The sequence below is a fragment of the Oryzias latipes genome, chromosome 1, assembly GCF_002234675.1.
Source record: "Oryzias latipes chromosome 1, ASM223467v1".
Lineage (NCBI taxonomy): Eukaryota > Metazoa > Chordata > Actinopteri > Beloniformes > Adrianichthyidae > Oryzias > Oryzias latipes.
In genome coordinates, this window is record NC_019859.2 from 20,907,605 (window position 1) to 20,928,564 (window position 20,960).

Below are 20,960 nucleotides of genomic sequence, written 5' to 3' on the forward strand. Positions count from 1 at the left end.
TCTTCAGTTAATGAAAAACAAATTAAGAACATTTACATTGTGGTAAGAAGTTGAGCTGAATTTGCTGCTCAATCATGTAACAATGTAACAAGCTCCTCATGGTTTCCGGACACTTGTGGAAACGTGTGCTCCTAAATTTCCTGGTAGGCTTCAACTTTGACGTTAGATCTGATAATACACAATGGATTGGCACAAGTAGAAGATTTGGCTTCCCAAACCACCAGTGAATGTTTCCATGGACTTTAAGCAACTTCATTTCAGTGCCTTCCCACTTTGACATCTGATTCTGAAACCAGGATTCATTTTCAAAACAACATTCATAAAATACCTTGAGAGTAAACACATATGGGCGACCTAGGAATTTTAAAGTGCCATTTTTTACAAACGTTTTTTTACAAACCTAAACAATTGCTGTCTTGATTGGAAGCGTTGAATTGAAGCCAAGAAACAAACATCTCCTTTAATTTGAAAAGAGAAAATGTCATTTGAAACAACACTCACTGATCCAGATCCAGATATGATCTGTTGTATTGAAGTCTAGCAAGTAACAATTGTCTTTTCTCTTTCAAGACACACTTCTATTTTTTACTTTAAGAGTTTTTCTGAATCTGGTTGTTTGAAGCAATCTCAAACAGCCAAAATTTATCATCTGTTTTTTTAACCCAAAAGCAAATTCAATGTTTGACAATGTGAAAGTTTTTCTAATGTGGCTATCTTCCCATTAAAACACTTACAATGTTCTTTTCTTGCACAGCCTGGACTTTTTGATTGTTGTACCTTTCTGCTGATGCAGTAGCTGTAACTCCACAAATGCACATTCCTGATCAGTAACAGGCTAGACCAGTGCTTGGTGTCTGTTGTTCTCTCTGTTCTCATCTGTGTGTCACTCCTTCATCCTGCACTTTTGCCCCAACCGGTTCAGGCAAAAAGGTAGGGGATTGAATCTGATTCTACTTGAGGTTTCTTCAGTTAAAATGCCTATTTTTTTAACCTTTCATGTAAATTGCTTTTTGTAAGGTATTTGATTTATATGAGCCTGTACACAAATGCATTTTCATCTGTAATGAAATCATTATAATCTACTTATATTTGTTTTCAAAAAACCTGCGCGCTGTTACACAATTGTTGAAGAGATGGAGTAGCTGCTGTGTACGAATCTGGTCAGTAGGTGGCAGTAACGAAAAATAAAGCCATTTGCAACTGCAGACGAATTATAAGAGAAGAAAATGGCACTTCTGCAACTTCACCAGTAGGGGGCACTTCCATGCAGCGAATGGTGAATCCTGCCTCAGATGACATCCGAGGGCCCACCTAGATATTGGGACCGTTTTTCCGGGGTCCAGTCAGTACGTGGCGGTCTACTTGTTGCGCCTGAAGGGTCATCAAGTACTAAATGTGACCCATTAATGAGCGTTCTTGCTAATAGCGGGCTTGTGTATCTGCACGTAAAAGGTTGAATTTGCCAGAGTGCTGAGGATATCAGCCTGGGAAATAGTACTGCAACGGCTAGCAGCTCACAGCTAAATAGTTAGCAGCATCCGGATACAGCAGGTAATTCTCCAAAGTTTGACAGTTTTCCATATTGTGACGACCAATTGTACGTTTATTTATTAATTCATTAATTTCATTCGATTCATTTTTGTCAGCATTTCTAGTTTGCGTTTGTTGACATTTATCTGCTAGTTTAATGACTGGCGTGAGCGATTCTAAAACTCTCTGTTTTTAATATATATATATATATATATATATATATATATATATATATATATATATATATATATATATATATATATATATATATATATATATAAAATCAAGCGGACGGCTATGTTGACTGTCCGGAAAAACTAGTTGTTTATCAAAACAACTAAACAAAAGCTTGACTAAGGACAGCAAGCAGCCTTTGCGGAAGCGTTTGCAACACTTTTGGACGCCCTCCGTCCTTAGTCACGTGACCGTGCAGCAACAGGTAAAACAGCCACTGTTGCTAAATGTTTGTTTCGCAATTTGGTGCTGCCAGGAGTAAAAAACATAATCTCATCTGCTCCAAGTTCCACTGTTGAGCCCTTTTCTTTAACTAATTAACTTTGATGTAAAATAGTAAACTACATAGTATATTAAATGCGTTGCCTACTTATTACGTTTAGTTTTTCCAACAAGAACTCTGGAATGCTTATCACATTTTTAATCTTTGATGTATTTCTGCACTAGTGTAATACCCCCCCCCCCCCCTTTCACCAGCTTTTTTGACTTGTAAAGCTGAAGACGCTTTTCATATACTTCATCAACTCTACCTAGAGGAAATAAACTCCCATCAGGATAAAAACGTTTTAATAAATACACAAGGAAGCTGAACCACAGATTTAATCAGATTTAAATGATTATGCTGTAAAAACGTCCCAGAAGTAAAGAAGTTGAATCTTCTTTATTGTAAAAACAGTTTTTTAGAGTTTGACAGTAGGAACTGGCTGCACCATCTTTGCATCAGGACTCACTACTCACCAAAGCAGAACTTCATTTGCTTTGTCCTTTGCCATTTTTTGTGGTGAAGCAAAAATAATAATTAAATAAAACCACCTCCTAATAGGTAAATAGTAAACTCGGAAGTAGTTGGATGCTTTGCATGGGTGTGTTTACGAGTGGCCAGCAAAGACCTTAATGAAAAGTTTTCTAGGTTTGTCTGTCTCTTCCTATTGGCACAATAGACTAAAGTAGTATTGTTTTTTTATGGAGTCGGTCATTCAGTGACTTTGTAGCAACATTTATTTCAGGATGTTTCGCTCTTTGTGGTGTTAAGGGTGATTTTTAAACTCTATTAAATACCAGCTCTGGAGGACGTTTTCATCCCTGCCTGTCTGTCTGCTTTCAGGTATGTCTGAAGTTAGTGTCGAGGCCGAGGACCCTCGGGTGGATTTTGAGGAGGTTGAGAAAGAGGGCTTGAGTGAGGATAACACACACGATAGCGGTGGGGGAAAGGACAGAGCCGATGAGATGTATGAGGTTGACATCAACAGTGATGGGGAAAATGCAGGAGTGAGGGGTTCTGGGGGTCAGGAGGACAAGGATGCTCAGAATGACAAGGTAGCGTCTGGGGGTGTAGGGAGTGGAGAACTAGAAGCAAAAGGACACCGAGAAACACCAGAGGAAAATGGAGATTCTCACTCTGATGTAAAGGTGACGTAACCTTCGCTTTAAACAATCCGCCGGCGCCTGCTCACTTCTTCTCTTTGCTGTAGCATATGACTGTCTGTTTTTAAAATCTTGATTTGCTGTGGTGGCGGTCTATCTTCTATATAATAAATTTATGAGGCCACATCTGATTTTTGTTTATGGTTGTTGGCTGTTAAAGCCTGCAGAATAGACTTAGAGGTTGAATATTTTCCTTTGTCTTACCTTTTGTGTTGGTTCGTTGTCGTGCTTTGCTGAGATTTATCAGTGATGTTGGTGGTGCGCTTTGTTTCTGTCTAATCAAGTGCAGCTTCATGATGGGCCGTTGGGTTTTCTACCCTGGTGATTAAGTCTTCTTTTCTTTTGCTCCTTTTTCCTGCAGCATATATGTATGTGTTTGACCCTACTTTTCTCTCAGGAAGGTTTACAGAGTTGAGACAATTTGGCATGATGTCAAAAAATGTTCTTAACATTTGAAAATCATCACTTGCACTGTTTGAATTCTTCATGATGAAGTCACATGCCTGGCTAAGTGGCAGACTCGGAGTCAGACAAACCCACTTTTCTTGTGTTTCTGGAATTTTTAACCCTCTCTGGCTTTTAACATATTTCTGTGAAGCACTATATTAATATTTTTGTTGTTGTTCTCCACAACTACAAACTCAAAATGGTTTTTACACTTGTGAAAGAGATTTTTTTTTTTTTAAAGGTTTAGCTGCAAATCCAGTTTTGTATGCAGGATACAGATGAGGTCAAAGCTTCTGCTAAGTGATTGTGTGACTTCTTCCCCTTTCTTTTGTATTGAGAAGCAGTGCACGAGTGTTTCCTCATCGCTTACACAGCTAATCGGACAGTGCGTTTATTGTTGGGCGTGCTGGCTTGTATCCAGGATACCAAACTGCAGGGGATTGAAACTAAACCAAACGCTTCTTTTTGAATAATTCATTTGTAGTCTCTTGATATTTATTTGTTGCCCATTCGATTAACGCTGTCATCTTTGATGTTTACATTTGTCATCAGCATGATCTGGTTTGACTGTGAAATCTTATTATTGCAAATCTATTTCCACTGAGCAGATCTCTAAATGAGCAGGAACAGGCTTCAAATAAAAAAAAAAATGTTTTACAATTCTACTAACTTAATTTTTGTAACATGTTGGTTACATTTATTTGTGGATTGAAACAAGACGTTTTCCAGTCTTTTACTTTGAAAGTGGTGTCACAGTGAAGGCTCAGACAGGTGCCAGTCTTATCTGCACTTCGTGGTTAGCTAAGCTGCCTGCATGTGGGAATCTCGTTACCATTAAATATTTAGATTTGGTCCCATGATCAGCAGTCCAGGTCAAGACTTTGTTACATTAGTCTGCATTAACAGAATGATTTTCAGGATAAGCAATTTTGTTTTTACTTTTACTTTTACGCAGCTCTGTCTTGAGTTTTTACATTGAGCAGATGTGTATTAATATAAAAAGAATACACATCAATGAATATTTTATTTTATAATTTTTTTCTGTGAGGTTAGTGTGTCAGAGAAAGGGTTTTTGGTCATTTAGGCTTTGATATAGTTTTTGAATTTGGGAGATCAGTTGTTTGAAACCACTTTTTTTGGGTTAAATAATGCATTTAGTCTTTTATTTCTTTTTATTGTGGCTTTGTATTATAGGATTTTTTTTTTCAGCATAAGTGAATGTTTCCCATAAAACAGACTGTTCTGTATGTCAGGTTAGCTATACATCAGAGTGGTTTGCTTTTATTTTGAAATCACTAAAGGTCTTAAAACCAGGATCCTCTTCCTCCCCAACTCCTATTCATTATTTAGACAGGTGAAAGATTTGCTGATGCAGGACATCACTCAGAGATACAGATTGAGTTTCAAACAAAACCAAGGCTCTGCTCTTGAACACTCAGCTATAGTTTTTAACCGGCCTAATGAAGAAGCAGCAAGAGCTTCATGCTGATGAGGTCAGTATTCCAGTTTCCAAGTCCACAGAGATTAGACTGGGAAATTGCACTGGACTATAAAAAAAGAAGCAGCTCTGCTGTCATCCTATTGCTACTTCCACGTAGTTTTTTTTTACCTTTTTTTTTACCCGTTTAAAACAAAAACAAAAAAAACACAGTCATCTCCATGACTTCCTGCATGACAGCTTCAGCTTTGTCCACATGAGTCACAGCCGGTTATCGGAGTCAAACCAGGAGGCAGGAGACCCGTGTCGAGGTCACCAAAGAGGATACAATATCTGTGGAAGGAAAGAGAATACCTTTTAACCCTTGTGCTATCTTAGATGACCCCACCCTTACTTTGACGTGTTCTCCCTACCATGACAAAGGTGGATAAAGGTGGAAAGATTTCATGTAATCCATGGACACCAGTGAAGATCACAAATCATTGAAGAAAAAAGGTTCAGAGCACTGTCTAGTGGGTCTAGATGACCCAACTCCCAATGGTAAAGTGCCTAGGATAGCACAAGGGTTATCAAATTCAGCTATTGTTGAGATCATTCCACCCTACTGTCTTTGAGATGATCGGCAAAGACAATCGAGTGGAATAATCTTATTTCAGTCTTTGCTACTCAAAAAGTCAGCATGCTAGATGAAACATGAGCAAAAGTAGCTGAGGAAACATCCTGTTGATACTGAAACAGTTCAAAAATGGGATCTTTTCTGCAGTTATTTATTTTTGTGTTTATTTCTGTTCCCTGTAGGTTTTGATCTTTTTTACCTTTTATGTGGTTTCATATCTTTTGACAGTAACTGTTATTGCCTCTTAATGTTTTTTTTTCACACTCACTGCATCCACAAGGTGGCAGTCTTTAACAGTTGTGTCCCCAGATGGGTGCCCTGACTAATCTTTTAATTTTTTTTATTTTTAAGCACTAACCGACGTATCACACACTTCATTGCAGGGGAGAACAATGGCTGAGGGGCTGCACAGAGGCTCAGCTGCTGAAATCCCAGTCACCAGCAATGGAGACCTGGACCAGAGCCCTGACACAGTATTCCACAGGGTATGACTTGATCAGAGCTCAGGTGTCTCCGATTGACGCCATAATCTGTGGCGTTGAGCATCGTCTCTGTGTGTTTAACAGTAATCAGTCAACATAAAATCACTGAGACGACTTTTATATGATTGAATAAACATTTATAGCAAAACGGTTACTATACAGAAGTTGGGTCAAAGGTCGCACTAAAACCATGCTTGTTTTGTCGCTAGGACTCTTACTCCAGTAGGCCAGCACCTCCTCCCACCAGCTTTGCCTCACCAGTAGAGGGCATTGTTGAGTCTGGATCATACAAAGGTGAGCAATCGTCTGTTCGTCTGATCATTGAATTTATATGTTCTTTAAAAAGTGTTTTTGGTTCTGACATGTCCTTATTGAGGCTTTGGGAAGCAGCAAAGCCTCAGTCTTACCAGGATCTGGCTCGACTTTACCTTGATCCAGGATTCTCTCCGTTTGCACGGTTCTGTCAGAGAGAAATGAAATGTTGAAATTTGAATTTCTAAAGGCGGACACTCATTTGAATTTAATGAGTTTTCTCTGATCTCCAAACCCTTCTGTCCTTTTCAGGGTGTTGCTTTGGTCATAAACACTAATGGAAATCTCCCTGCAGAGCAAGAGGCTGTTGTAGTCTGATCACCTGAGTGTTGCCATGGCTATTTTCCATGTTGTGCTCTCTGGCACAGGAAGGCCTTTTTTTGTTTATTCACATATTCATCCAACAAGATAAGGAGAGGCACTGTAATGGAGAAAATGTATATATTCAGTCAACCTCAAAGTGGGAAATTCCCACTTCTATTTATGTGACATAAAACAGAAAAGGTAATAACTCTGAATATCTCCAGGGTCAGCAAGCCTGCCTTCATCTCCTGTGTCACCTGTTGCTCCCAGCTCGGCTGTTGCCAGCCGCCTGGCACGTTCCTCCAGCGATAGTCAGGCAGAGGAAGGTACCTAGACAAGCTGTGTATGAATCCTGCGCCATGAAGTCATCGGGCTCTTTGCACGAACCTAACCAAGATCTGTCGGGCCTTTTCTTGGGTTTCCTTTTGTCTGTTTACCCACCACTCCTTGCTTCCTAAAGCCGCGTTTTGTCGCAAACTGAAACTCACCTCTGACCTCACTGCTAGCTAACTATAGACGCTTCAAACTGATTCCCAAGTCCCAGCCTTGTGTTGATCCTGTCAATTACATGTTAAGTTTACTGCATGAGACATCTACAGAGTCTGCAATGAAAAGAGCGGCCTTCTGACCAAAGCAGATAGATGTATGGATTCTCATCTGAGCTATAAACCTATATTTTAGGTGACGCTGGTCAAACACCAGAAAGAAATATGGAAATATTTTATTTTAGGGATTAAACACACAAAAAAATCTAGTTATTTAGTCTGTGTTCTCAGAAGTCAGCTGAACAATACCATCAATGCCTTGCTGATGCTAAGAAAGCCTTTGTGAGTTTTGTGCTTCAGGTCTCAGTGGTTGCACCTTTAGCATCATTTTATGAATTGTGTCGTAAATTGCAGACACACAACACCAACAAACACGTCAGACAAAAACAGGTTCATCCGCTGTAAACAGCTGTGCAACCTGAGAGGCAAGCAGCCATTCACTCTGTTTGTATTCACAGCACTAAGACTTTTCTAATATGAGATGAGTGAAAACAATCAGCAGTCAGCTGAGGTTTAATGCGGCTTACTGAGGTGAGCAGCATGCTCGTGTAAGGTAAGCTCATTGTAGATTTGTTTTTGTGTTTTTTTCTACTCAACTAAAAAAAAAACTTGTTTTTATTCAATCATTTTTTGTAATGTATAAAGCTGTCCGTCTTGGAAACACTCTTCTTACTTGGCTGTGCACGTAACGAAATCTTTGTTTTTATCCTAATCGTGAATGCCATCCTCTGATTAGTCTTTGTGTTGTTCTTGTTTACGTTTCTAACAATCCTAATACTGTTTAAAAATGGTAGATATGTACCTTATCGTTTGTTTGTTGATCACCCGTTAAGTCGCCTCTTGTAATTATCTAGGAACTCAACCAAATAGTGGACCTGTCGTCCTCTCGGATGATCTGAAGAACCCAGCCATGGAAAAACTGGACCTCGTGAGAAAGTGGAGCATCAACACGTATAAAGTAAACCTCACTTTCCTTCATTGATCTTTTTGCCTCTTCACTCTCGGCTTTAATCCTTTTTCTCTTAGTATTTACGACTGTTTTTGGGCTCTAAACGTGCGGCCGTTAAACGTGTGTTGCAAGTTAAACCAGGTCAAAGTTTGACCATTCAAGGACGCTGATTTGGTAGTGACTTTTGACTGTATATGAGAACTGGACTGAGTGACCCCCCCCCCCCCCCTCGCATTCCAAATAGGAAGTACCCGCTGGACCAAAAAAGCAAAATATTATATATTTGTATTGAGAAAAAAACCCTGCTATTACTCATTCTGCTGGTCAGAATAACCATTCTAGATCTACTACCTTATATGAACATGTTCTTGCTAATCCCAATGTTTTTTTATGATATTTTTGCGGTAGCGCAAGTTATTCAAGTTTTAACTTGACCAATCAGATGCCTTAAAAAAAGTAGGTGGCCTCGCGTTGAACGGTCGAAGCGTTAGATTGACAGATTCTCCTGAGCCCTCTTTCAGTGGAAGGGGTGTGGCCTTCCAACAAGCTCCTTGCCATATAAATGTAGACTCAGACCAACACGGACCAATCAAATCTTACTTAGGACGTCTGTTTCCAACATGGCGACGGACGTATCGCGGAAAAATGGCGACTGAGTTGACTCATTTGGTTGGAACCAGAAGCAAGGCATTATCTATTTGTGACATCACACGCGAACTGTTACGTTATATTTATACATTCAATGGTTATGACGTATGGATTGCGTTCCTTTTCATTTATGCAAGTGCTAACATTTGGAAAATTGATCATGGAGGAGAAATGATCAATTGTAGTGCCCAGCTGGAATGAGACGACACCAAATCGTTCATTTAACGATATAAAGCTGTGAAAGAAAAAGCCTGGAGCCAGATCCATGAGATTTGAACCGCTTCCCCATTTTACACCAAGACTCTTCCAACTGTAGGTGGCGTAAATGCGCTAGTGTCGGGTAGCGACAGTCCAATGTGAACACCACATGCTAAACATCATATCGCTGGCCACACCTAAAAAACACACGCTCTTTGATGTATTGTAACTATTCAGCCGTTTATGATCAGCATGAATCTCTTGATTCTGAGTGAGGTGGGTTTTCATGTTGGCTTTGCACCAATATGCAGCACATCACTAATGTGAAGTCTTGGATATTGGCACAAAGCGGCTTTTCTCCACTTCAGAATCCACGTTAATTACGTAAACGGGTGAAGTTATAGTAGTTAAAGAATATCAACACTGGAGCAAAAGCTCTAGTGTTAAAGGGTTAATGTTATTACTTTTATTTCCTGATTTAATAGGATTTTTGCAAAGAATTAAAAATGTAGAGGATTCGTTTGTTTCATCCTGGTTTTGAACTTTCTTATGTAATTTTTTTCTTTTTTTTTTCTACCCCCCCCCCCCCCCGCCCCCCCCCCCCCAAGGGTTTTCTTTTCTGTCCGCACTAGAAACTTTTGACAATCATAGAAACTGTTCTGAACTGGACTCAAGCTCTAGTTGTGTGTGTGTGTGTAAGCGTCCAGTAACTGTGCTGTCCTCTGCAGTGTACCAGACAGATCCTGTCAGAGAAGCTGGGTCGAGGCTCAAGGACCGTAGACTTGGAGTTGGAGGCCCAGATCGAACTTCTGCGCGACAACAAGAGAAAGTACCAGAACGTGATCAAGCTCACGCAGACCCTGGCCAATCAGCTGTCCCAGATTATTCAGACACAGAGGCAGCTGGGAGACGCATTCGCTGACCTCAGCCTGAAGTCACCAGAGCTCCACGTGAGTGCTGTTGTTTTCACTTAGTTTTCCCTCCATGGGGGGGGGGGCTGAACTTAATAGAATTCTGAAAGACATTTTTAGGAAGAAGAAAACATTTTTAAAACTGTTTTAATTGTTGGAGAGAAAGAAAAAAACAAATCAGAATCCCTTTAGTTGAAATTTTAAAGTAGATTTACATTTATAGCTGCATGGCTTTACATCAAAGTTTTTAGTGTTTAGAGGTTTACATTAATCTGCAGGTCTTCTCATGTCCTCTTACATAATGTTTATTATATTTCTATTCATTCTAAAAGCTAAAACATCTACACTATGACTGATGGTTCTTTGTGTCGCTGGTTTGTTGTGTTCAGGAGGAGTTTGGCTACAACGCTGACACCCAAAAGCTTTTGTCCAAAAATGGAGAGACACTGCTGGGCGCCATGAACTTCTTCATCTCCAGTGTGAACACACTTGTGGATAAAACCATCGAAGATACGATGATTAACATCAAACAGTATGAAACGGCCAGGTGAGGCGATGAACGTCAGACTCTAGACATCTGGATGGCGGGAAGAAATTTCTGCTTTTGTGTTGTCAAATTGTGTTCATGATCCATTCCGGTTTTGTCATTTTTAGAATGTGCTAGAATTGTGGCTCAAAGTTATGTTTGATGTCTGCAGGGTGGAGTATGATGCGTACCGCACTGATTTGGAGGAGCTGAATCTGGGGCCGCGAGACGCCAACACTATGCCAAAGATTGAGCAATCCCAGCAGCAGTTCCAGATCCACCGGGAGAAGTACGAGAGGATGAGAGCAGACGTGTCTGTGAAGCTGAAGTTCCTGGAGGAGAACAAGGTTTGCGCACTGCTCGTTTTGCTCTACACATTCACCAGCTTTATTTCACTTGGATGATCCTCATCTCCATTTTTTTTCTTCTTTCTTTCAACCAGGTGAAGGTATTGCATAATCAGCTCATCCTGTTCCACAATGCCATAGCTGCATACTATGCTGGAAACCAGCAGCAACTGGAAGAGACACTCAAACAGTTTCACATCAAGTTAAAAATGCCCGGAGGGGAAAGTCCGTCTTGGTTGGAAGAGCACTAAACACTTTTTCTGAAACATTGGAGGCTCAGTTTGACATGAAACACCTGGTTAGAACTACAGGAACCTGCTTCTTTTGTATTGTTGACGTTTTTCAAGCCTTCAAAGTTGTAAATGTTCTAACTAGATGCACAAACTAAATGGAAAAAAAAAACACCTCCATATAGATCACTCCTATTAAAACTTCTCTCATTCTTGTCATAGTTTTGAATCATAAGAAATGCACTTTTATACTGTTGGGTGTCTTTCCAATGAGTGTTGCTGCAGTAAAGACTTTTTACATTCTGAATGGCCTTTTGTATTCAAGCATATGAATGTCTGCTGCATCCAGGCTGCTGCAGAATCAAAGTAAAAATTACTTCCAAATCATGCATGTGAATGTTTTTGGGGGATATATATATATATATATATATATATATATATATATATATATATATATATATTTTTTTTAAGATTAAGGGTCAAAGATCCGTTTGGTTGTGTGGGTTTATCCTGTGTTCTGCAGGCACCTGACTCAAAAAACCTGGAAATGCAAGAAATCAAAGAGAAGCAGGTTCAGTCCACCAGCTGCAATAAAAAAAGATAATAAAATTCTCCTTTGTTTAATAAATAATCAAAGTTCACACAAAGAGTTGCTTTACAGAATAAAGGTTGTGTGACTTTGCGCATAGTCGGGTTTTCTTATTTTTATCTGTTGGTGGTGAGTTTAAATTGACCTTGCAATCCGACTTAAGCCAATTTAATTCTTGCAAAACCAAAACATATCAGTTCCCTCCTCTATCATTTGCTTGTGCATCCTTTTGATGCACAAATGAAATGAGTAAAAGAGCTCATTATGAAACAAAAAAAAGATACACCAGCCTTATGGGACTAAATGTGCCTTAGTTTGTCTGGTTTTTTTTTCCTCCCTAGTGCTAATTATTGTTTTTTCGGGTGTAACTCTTGGTGCAACCAAATTTTTGAAATGCTAAAAAGAAGCTCAGATAATTGTTTTGAAGGCAAGATTTTTATTGCAAAAATGCACATGAATGCATTTAAGACCTTGAACAGCTTGTAAAAACCTGTACATGTAACACTATTAAACCAAAAGGAACACCTTTCTTATCAGCATGATTTTATGTTTCTGAGTTGCTAACAGTTTACATCCTGGGACTGCGTGAAAGTGTGATTTGTCATTTTCTTTTGTTCTCTATAGCGGTTTGAGAGCAAATCTTGTACACCATTCCGTTGCTTTCTTAAAATAGATGAATTATACATAAATATATATTTGTACTCTATTTTATTCCTCGATTGACAAGTTAAGCCACTTGGTTTTATTTTCCTGAAGATTTGCAGGATATAATTCTGGCACTTGGATGTACCAGTGGATGTTTTGTAACCAAGATTCATTAACAAATGTTTGACTTAAAAGACTTCTGAATGTTATTTAACCCTTTTTGAGGGCTGAAATAAATATTCTCTTTCTGTTTTGGAGTTTTATTTTTCTTGAGGTTTGGACTGACCGCCTGCATGAGACAGCTATTAAAGAAAGTAGAGAAAGTTGAAGTTATTGCGATGTCTACAGCTAAACAAAAGGGGAGGGAAAAGACATGCCTCTGGGAGACTTTAATGTGTTTTTAGGTAACCTAACCCCATCTCCATGCTCTTCCGGTAGACGGCACTGGTTCATTGTCCTCCTCGTCACGGTGTTGACAAATGGATTTGAGCTGCTGCAGTTTGTCAGGGAACTTGTCTTGTCATTGATTGTGGAGCTGTTTCATTTGAGTTTACTTAACTCCAGGTGCTTTCAGGTTCCCCATTTAGGTCTGTAAAAGCCCACCACACCCCGCTGCTCCACATTTTGACAGGGATTTGGTTAATCCTCAGGAAAAAGCTCTGACAAAGTTTGACCGTAGAACCAGTGGCGTGTTTTATCTGGAAATATAATGTCTGAGGGAAAATTGGCGTGTCAGAACAGCAAACTGTCTGCAGAAAACAGTCTGCTGGAGAACAAAAAGGGGATAAATATTTGATCATTAAAAGCTTTTTTATCCCTCAATCATTTCTATGAAGTGATAGACTTATGAGAATTTAAGATGTGCATATTTTTAGGAAATGTAAAATGGATTTTAGCGCAGATTTTTTCTAACTATTAACTGTTAGTTATATTAAAACAGTAGTTATTGTATCTGAGGTGCCAGTACTAATGCATAAAGAAGATTTAAATAAAAAAAATTCTGTCAATACTGATATTGACTCAAAGATTGGGGTAGCAAGTGGGAGGTGGAGGGCATAAATCTGCCCCTGGTCTTATTTTTGTGGAATAAATGGTCTAATAGAAAATTAGTAACTATTTTAGACATATTTATGAGTGATTGTAAAATGAAAAAGGTTATAGTTTCTTTGTTGCTTGTTTCAGGAATTTCTAAAAGAAGAAAAGTTCAATCGTTTACCATCATAAGAAAACTTCATCAACAAACAAGTCCGTTTGTTCACCTTTTCTTCAGGGGGCGCCACAGCAAATCAGCTTTCACCGATCTGCACATTTGGTTTGGCAAAAGAGTTTTTACAATGGATGACCTTCCTGATACAACCCTGTATTTTAATCGGGCTGCGGACCGGTATAGGGGGACTCAGACCAGGGGGACTCAGACCAAGGTCCCTTTGTCCCTTTATATGTAGGCAGCAGAGTAAAGGGTCTTAAGGACCCACACTGGATTCAGCTCATCATGAACCCTGGTTTCCCATGCACCAGTCATGTACAGTCATCCAGCTGAAAATGTACTTTAACAAATTAGACAGGTTATCTGCTTCGCTGTCAGATGTTTTCTGTTTTCAGTGCATTAGGTCACTAGAGCCCAAACATCCTATGACGTCGAGTTCATGTTATGGAAACTATAACATACAAACAATTTTGTGTAATATTGATTTTGTTGTGGGGTATATTTGTTAAACTAGTAAGCAACTTATTTATTCTTTTTTATTATTATTTAGGTGGCAGAGATGATATTTGCACATCCAAACTCTTTTTCTTTCACAGCTCTATATCGATAAATGAAAGATTTGGTGTCGTCTCATTCCAGCTGGGCACTACAATTGATCATATTTTTTTTTAAATTTATTTTTAGTTATATGCATACATTTACTGTTCATTCATTTGTGTTCGATTTTGTTTTCTTTCTTCTTTTTTAATTTTCTTTTTTTGACAGTATTTTGTGCTTTTTGTCCTTTAATATAAATATTAAAATTGTTTGTTTTTTGTTACTTTTTCGATCAAACACTAATAAAGTAATTGTAACTAGTCTTTTTACATAAATACATACACATATATTTTTTTATTTAACACATCTGCACATTAACAAACCCCGTTTACTGACCTATTTATGTAAAGATACACAGACATTTACCCTTAAATATTGATTTAAAAAAAAAAAAAGTCACTTCAGTTCCTCTCACTGCTGCTTGTGTTTGGCTGCTGCCAGAGCGCGCACGTGGGGCCACGTGAACGCGCGTTTCCCACCTGGCCCAATCACGGGCGCCGAAGCTCCAAACCCCTCCGCCGTCTGCCGCTGTCCGTGTGACTGTCGCCACTTTAGGTGCTGCTCCTCAGCCGGGACGCTGGCGGCTGACCTCCGCCACACTTAACCTCAAACTAGAGGCTTTTCTCCTCTGAGCACTACTAACTCTAGACATTTTTTCGTAAAAATTTTTCTTCGGAACGAAATAGGCGCCAGGACAAGTCCTCTCATCTGGCCGGTAAGTGAGTGAGTCAGGACAGGACCGCCGCATCCTGCTGCGCGCTGGATGCGCTGTCTGTGTCTGCACCTTCCTGTAGGAAGCCGCCGTGGCGTGACGGCGCATTCGAGCACACGAGTGGGCATCCTGTCCTTTCCACACCTGTTTATCCTTCCGGTTTGACCCGCCACAGCGGGACAGACACGAGCTGTCCTGCAATGCAGTCCGGGTTCAAAATGACATCATGGTGTTTCCAGCCTGAAAGCTGAATCTGTTGCTGTGCATCAACACATGATGAGCAAACTTTCATCTTAGTTAGTTCTATCTGAAGAATGCAGCTAAAAAAACAAGTCACGTGGGAAAAGATGAAGTAGTGACTGTCATTTTATGTTATTACCTGAGTTTATAAACACTACTGACAGCAATTTCATGTAATATTCATGATGATCTCTGTTAAAATTACCTGACTAATACTTCTATTTTTGTTTGAGAAACTTAATTGAAATTCTTGATTTAACATGTCACCTCTATCTAAACAATCTGGACATGGTTTTCATTTGCTAAATGTATTTTTGGAACTAAATATTATAATAATAATGGAATTAATCATGATTTTAGAAACTAAGAGGATTTAGGAAAAGAAAGCTCCAAATCTAAAGTGAATACAGGTAATATTAACTTTTAAGGCAGATAAGGGTGTCAGATTTTTCTTTTTTAATTAAAAAATGGTGTTTCTCAGTTAAGATTAGGGTTAGGGATCACTCACCAAGTGAGTGAAATCCTTTCAATTTTGATTAATTTAAAATTCACAATTCAATCAAATACTTCATAATTTTTATTCCAAAACCAGTTTGTTTAGATATGAAATAAACCATTGATCTAACTAGTGATTTAAAATGAGCAAATATGGAACTTGCTTTAACCTCTTGACTTCTGAGCTCCTGTTTGATTTGCCTTTTTTAATTTCATAGTGGCCCCTGGTAATAAAACCCACAATGTGACGTCCTCGTATGTGGACGCCAGATCTCAAGAGGTTAGTAAAATGAGGAGTTCGAAAGTTACAAAAAAAGTGAAAAGAAACTTTTTTCAGTGGAAATTGTCTTTTAGGAAAATGAATCACAGATTTGCCTTGTTGGTATTATATTTTCTATGTAGAAATCAGCTTGATTAAAATCCAGAAAGGACTGGTCAAGGTTTTTTTTTACTTATTGTAATTCACTGATCACAGAAAGAAATGATCTGTGTTTAGAATAAATGATTAAAATTTTTGTGTGGCTAATTTAGTCTGCAAATTCACATTTTGAAGTTTTGGGCAGTCAAAGTCAGGCTGACACTCCCGTTCTTTACATGTGCTTATTTGCTTTCATAACCTCTTGCTTGCAAACTCAGAAAACGTGGTTGCATGAAGAGAATGGCCCTAAAAGATTAGCTGCTGTGTAAAGATTAGCTTCAGCCTAATCCTCACACACAGCACAAAAAACCCAACCAGAGTTCCTGCAGACCACTTGTTTTAAGAATATGAGAATTTGAGAGTATGCTAGATGAGGATGAGTGACCAGATCAACTCAATGCTTTTGCACACTGCACATGATCAGATCGTAAATGGTTTGATTCCAATTTTTAGTTTTGTTACAGGTATATTCATCTGTTATATCTGCAGATACTGACTTTTCTAAACAGGTCCCAACAAAGACAAAAGCCAACATAATGTTTTTTATTTGTGTGACACTGCTGCTTTGAAAAAATATTTGCCGCATTTTAAACAGGTAACACTAATGGTGCTTTAAAAATGTAATGATAAATTTAATGATAAAATGTATGACGTTTCAGAAGTATTAAAAAAATGTATAATTTAGAGAACAAAATCCTGTTTACATTATACATTTGAACAAAAAGGCCTACAACCTCAAATTTTCAATATAAGGGCAGGTTCTTCTTAAAGACCCACTCCGATGTGTTCTTGTAGTATTTTTCTCATGATGAAGGACAGGGTCTGAAAGTGCCATTATATGACACCAAGTCTTTCATGTATTGTACAGAGCTTTTATAGGAAAAGCCTGGAGGAAGATTCATGAGGTTTGCACCACTTCAACGTTTGGCATCAAGTCTCTTCCAACCTCAGGTGGTGCTAGTGAACAAAAACAAAAGAATAAGAAGCCGTCCCTGCCACTGCCTATTGTCCGGTGTGAACACCACGGGCTGAATGAGCATTCTTGAAACCTCGTATAGCATGTTCTGGAACGCATAACACATCCCCAGTGTGAATGTTAAATTTGTAATGAACTCCTGCTGTGCCACAGAAACTTTCTCCTAGAAATTGACAGTTTTTTTTTTAATTTAGCCTAAAAACTGCCTAATCATAATTAAAAGGCCACTTGGAATGCTTTTAAAATAGATCAAAAGATGATCTGAGTGGGTCTTTAAGGAAGGTTAGCAATTCAGCGTTACTGGCAGCCAATCTGTTTCTTCTTTTCCTCAATCATATTTGAAGTTGAGCTCAAGATTCTTCCATTCTAAACACTTGTTGAAGCAGTATTGGATCAGATGGGCTGAACCAATAGATTTCAGATAAATACTTAAATAACAGATCAGTGAATCTCAAGTTCACACATGTAAGTCTGCACTATCATATATTCAACTCAACCATGGTAAACATAAATAAATAAGGAAAAATAATCCAGAAATAGCAGCATTTATATTGCTCCAAAATATTTTCAGTGTACCATTTGAGAAGAGAATCCAACCCAAAAAACACTCAAGCATACAAGGTGTCCTCTGGGAAAAATACATTGTCACAATTCTCTGTATGGAAAGGTCAAAGAAGGAAATCCCTCTTGGGGTGGATTTGAACGTCAAGCAACAACGCGTGAGAAACCATGGTGTTACTCTGGCCGTTCAATAGCCACATGACCTCATAAGCACCATAAAAAAGCATTGTCATGTTACACCATTGGCTGCTGCATTTAGAAATGTAACCAGAGACTCTCTTCTGCTCTGAAGAAGTTGTACATCAACTTCACAGGAAGAGACCTTTCTGAACAAGGTTGAAGAAATAATATACTGTAGACATTCAGCTACGTTGCAAATTTTTAGTTAAAATCACGCAACAGAACATGAATGGCAACAGTGAGAATTAAGAAAATTGGTGACATAGCTATCAGAGGTAGTAGTAGTAGATGTAAACAGAGCAGAAGTTTAGTAGTAGGAACACATTTCTTGTATTCGAAGCACCCATGCCTGTATGTGGGCTTTTGGAAATAAAGAGATTTTAAAGCACAATCATTCTCTAAAGTGCATTTGCTTATATTTACATCTCTAAATACTAAAGCCTAAGAGGAATATCAAGAGTTTTTTTTTTAGAATCAGACTACTACATCAGTAAATTTTCACAAGAACACATGTAACACATGGACATTTGTACGCATTCACACACCAGTGGAGCAACACTGGAGGCAGGGAGGGTGAAGTGTCTTGCCCGAGGACACAACGGCAGTTAAATGGGGGGAGCAGGGATCAAACCAACGAGCCTTCAATCATTGGCTGACTTGCTCAACTGCCTGAGTCACTGCGCCCAATAAATATGTTCAATGTGAGACCACATACTTTTATTTAGGTATCTGATTGGTCAATTTATAGCTTGAATAATTAATGCAACACTAAATATATAATATATATATATAATGGAATATATATATAATGGAAATATATGATTAACAAAAACAAAGGGACAAATAGAATGACTGAGTGACAGCTGTTTATTTCTCAATACAAGTCTTTGGGGTTTTTGTTTCTTAGGTCCAGCGGATACTTCCTGTTTGGAACACGAGGAAGTAGAAGTCACTCATATAGTCCAGTTCTCATAACCAGTCAATACATTCTGTGCTTCAACAAAATGAACTTAAGAAGTGAATGTACTGTTTAGTATGTGTTACAACTGACCAATGTTCAGAGTTATTGTATTGCGAGTTGAATTATTGCGAGTTGAATAAAAGGTTGACTTCTCTGTCATGCACTGTCTGCCAAGGCTGCTCATTGCAGATTAAGAAGACACTCATCAATAACAACACAGTTTTGCAAGAAAAACTTAACGTCTACCTCTTTAACCAATTGAAAAAAACAATTGTCTTCTGACCCTATAGGCCTTCTGGGAACTGTAGTTGTATCATAATATAGGTTTTGTTTATGCAGTGCAATGCACTTCATAAGCAGTCTTCTTTATAGTCCGAAAAATACGGTGACTTAACTGAAGCTTAAGAATAATTCAATATTGTTATGTAATTATTTTTTAGCACGACTGGAATTAATACCCTTTTCTCCAGTTATACATTAGTTGTAAAAAACAAATCTCTTTTGTTCCTAGAAAAAAATACCACCCAAAAATCCTAAGAAAATGATCTATTTTATATGTTTGGTATAAGTTTTTTTTTTATCGTTGATGAGGATTAGCTATGCAGTTGTGTTGTCTAGGCTTCACTTAAGGAACATAATGTCCTTTAAGCTCTACGTGTGTGGCTTCGTAGCTTCCCTTATTGCTTTTGTTCCACACCTCAAACAGGAGCTTTTGTACACTTCCATTCATGACTAGATGATTTAAGGAGCAATCTATTCAAGTGTTGGAAACAGTTCCACCATTGGGGGGAGAGAGCTTCTTCCCATGTTATGTCAGTGAGGACGTTGGCGTCCACTCCCCTGGTTGCTGTGGAAGCTTAGAGGAACACGGAAAACCTAATTCTCTGACGTCATGTAAAGGAGGAAGATGTTGGGGTCCTTTCATTTATTTTGTGAGGGAGTAGGGGGGTGTGCAAGAGGTTTTGGCAACTAGAGTGTCCATTAATGCCTGATCGTTTGACATTTTTCTTAAGTGTGTTGGCTAAAATTGGCTGAAAAAGAGAAAAACAGAAAAAAAGAGATAAACTGATTAAACTGATCCATATGTTTATGTCTTTAATTTCTCTTTTAAAGAAAGAGGTAAAAAAGTAAACTAGAGAGAAATAGAACATAAAACTGACAAAAATGTTTACAATTTATTCTCTAGATGTTTTTTTTTTTAAAATAAAAAAATGTGGGTTTTACAAATATGGATCTAACTTTGTGATGTTCCTGATGTGCACAAGTTGCTGTAGGTGGTATTTTGAAAGTGTTTTTTAATGACTCATGCTGTGTCTCCTGGGAAAACAGCAGTCCTCCGTGCTCTATAAACATGTTTGCATTCCCCTCATGTTACCTCGCAGTTGTCTCTATGGTGACCTGAAGGGAAGACTTGTCACCTTTGTGTATCCCTGCATTCTGCATCACATTCAGCCGCTTTATTAGTCCTTGTCTTGCAGTGTTTAAACTTCCATAATGAGCCTGGGATGCAAAGTTTTGTAGCAAGTCCAAAGATAGACTCATTTAACATAAAGAAACATTTCAGGCCCGGATTGCTGCAACAACAGTTGTGAGACCTAGGAATATAGAATATTGATGTTCTTTTTCTCTTGTTTAATATTTTTAGATATTATTTTAAATTGATTTTCCATTTAACTCAGGGTGCTGCTTTGGATAAACTATTTTAGTCTTACCTGAAGGATGAACATTTTTTACATAGGGATGAAATAATTGGATGGGTTGCAAACGTTAGTGTAATTCTAATGATGCTGAGGTAGCAGGTGCTGGGAAAGAGAGCTTCCACTAATCAGTGTTTTGGAACGATGTTGCATTATTAGTGACCTTATTTCCTTTTTGCATGTGACACCACACAAGGGTTTCAAGAAAAGAAGCACCCACAATTTAAACACCTAGTTTATTACAATAGGTCAATGAAATATTGACTGCATAGTTCAGATGTCATCGGGAGCTTGATGAGTAAATGTGTCCGGAAATTCTCTCAATGAAAAAGTTAAAAGTGGTTCCTTGTTGATCTGAGACATAAACATTTTGAGGATCTTACAATGTTGTGAAATGCTGTTATTTCCACGCACAACAATCTTCAAACATAAACAGAGAATTGTTGGAATAGAAAAGCACTTGCACTGAGCGGAAAGCATCTGAAGAAAATAGCTCTGATATGAAGGGTTAAAGGAAAATGGTCAAACTGCTTGCGAATTG

General features: G+C 38.4%; 1 protein-coding gene across 4 annotated transcripts; it reads left to right on the plus strand.

The window, feature by feature from the left end:
- Positions 1 to 1,248: 1,248 nt before the first annotated feature.
- On the plus strand, positions 1,249 to 12,627 carry arfip1 (ADP ribosylation factor interacting protein 1). 4 transcript variants are annotated; one of them, XM_023958167.1, is made up of 10 exons: positions 1,249 to 1,551; positions 2,870 to 3,174; positions 6,074 to 6,175; positions 6,382 to 6,466; positions 7,012 to 7,113; positions 8,187 to 8,290; positions 9,856 to 10,077; positions 10,428 to 10,585; positions 10,737 to 10,911; positions 11,007 to 12,627. In XM_023958167.1, the coding sequence occupies exons 2-10, from the start codon at positions 2,872 to 2,874 to the stop codon at positions 11,160 to 11,162; spliced, it is 1,407 nt and encodes a 468-aa protein (XP_023813935.1). In that variant the 5' UTR covers positions 1,249 to 1,551; positions 2,870 to 2,871; the 3' UTR covers positions 11,163 to 12,627. The 4 variants fall into 4 exon arrangements, with proteins under 4 accessions (XP_023813935.1, XP_023813946.1, XP_023813952.1 ...); XM_023958178.1 differs by lacking the exon at positions 7,012 to 7,113 and having other exon boundaries at positions 1,250 to 1,551; XM_023958184.1 differs by lacking the exon at positions 2,870 to 3,174 and having other exon boundaries at positions 1,253 to 1,551; positions 11,007 to 11,528.
- The last annotated feature ends 8,333 nt before the right edge of the window (positions 12,628 to 20,960 follow it).

Bases quoted from the DNA above. Each gene is read 5' to 3' on its own strand.
- arfip1 (XM_023958167.1), top strand. From the start codon at position 2,872: ATGTCTGAAGTTAGTGTCGAGGCCGAGGACCCTCGGGTGGATTTTGAG. The intron at 8,291-9,855 runs GTAAACCTCACT...TGTCCTCTGCAG, and splicing joins GGAGCATCAACACGTATAAA to TGTACCAGACAGATCCTGTC. The intron at 10,912-11,006 runs GTTTGCGCACTG...TCTTTCAACCAG, and splicing joins AGTTCCTGGAGGAGAACAAG to GTGAAGGTATTGCATAATCA.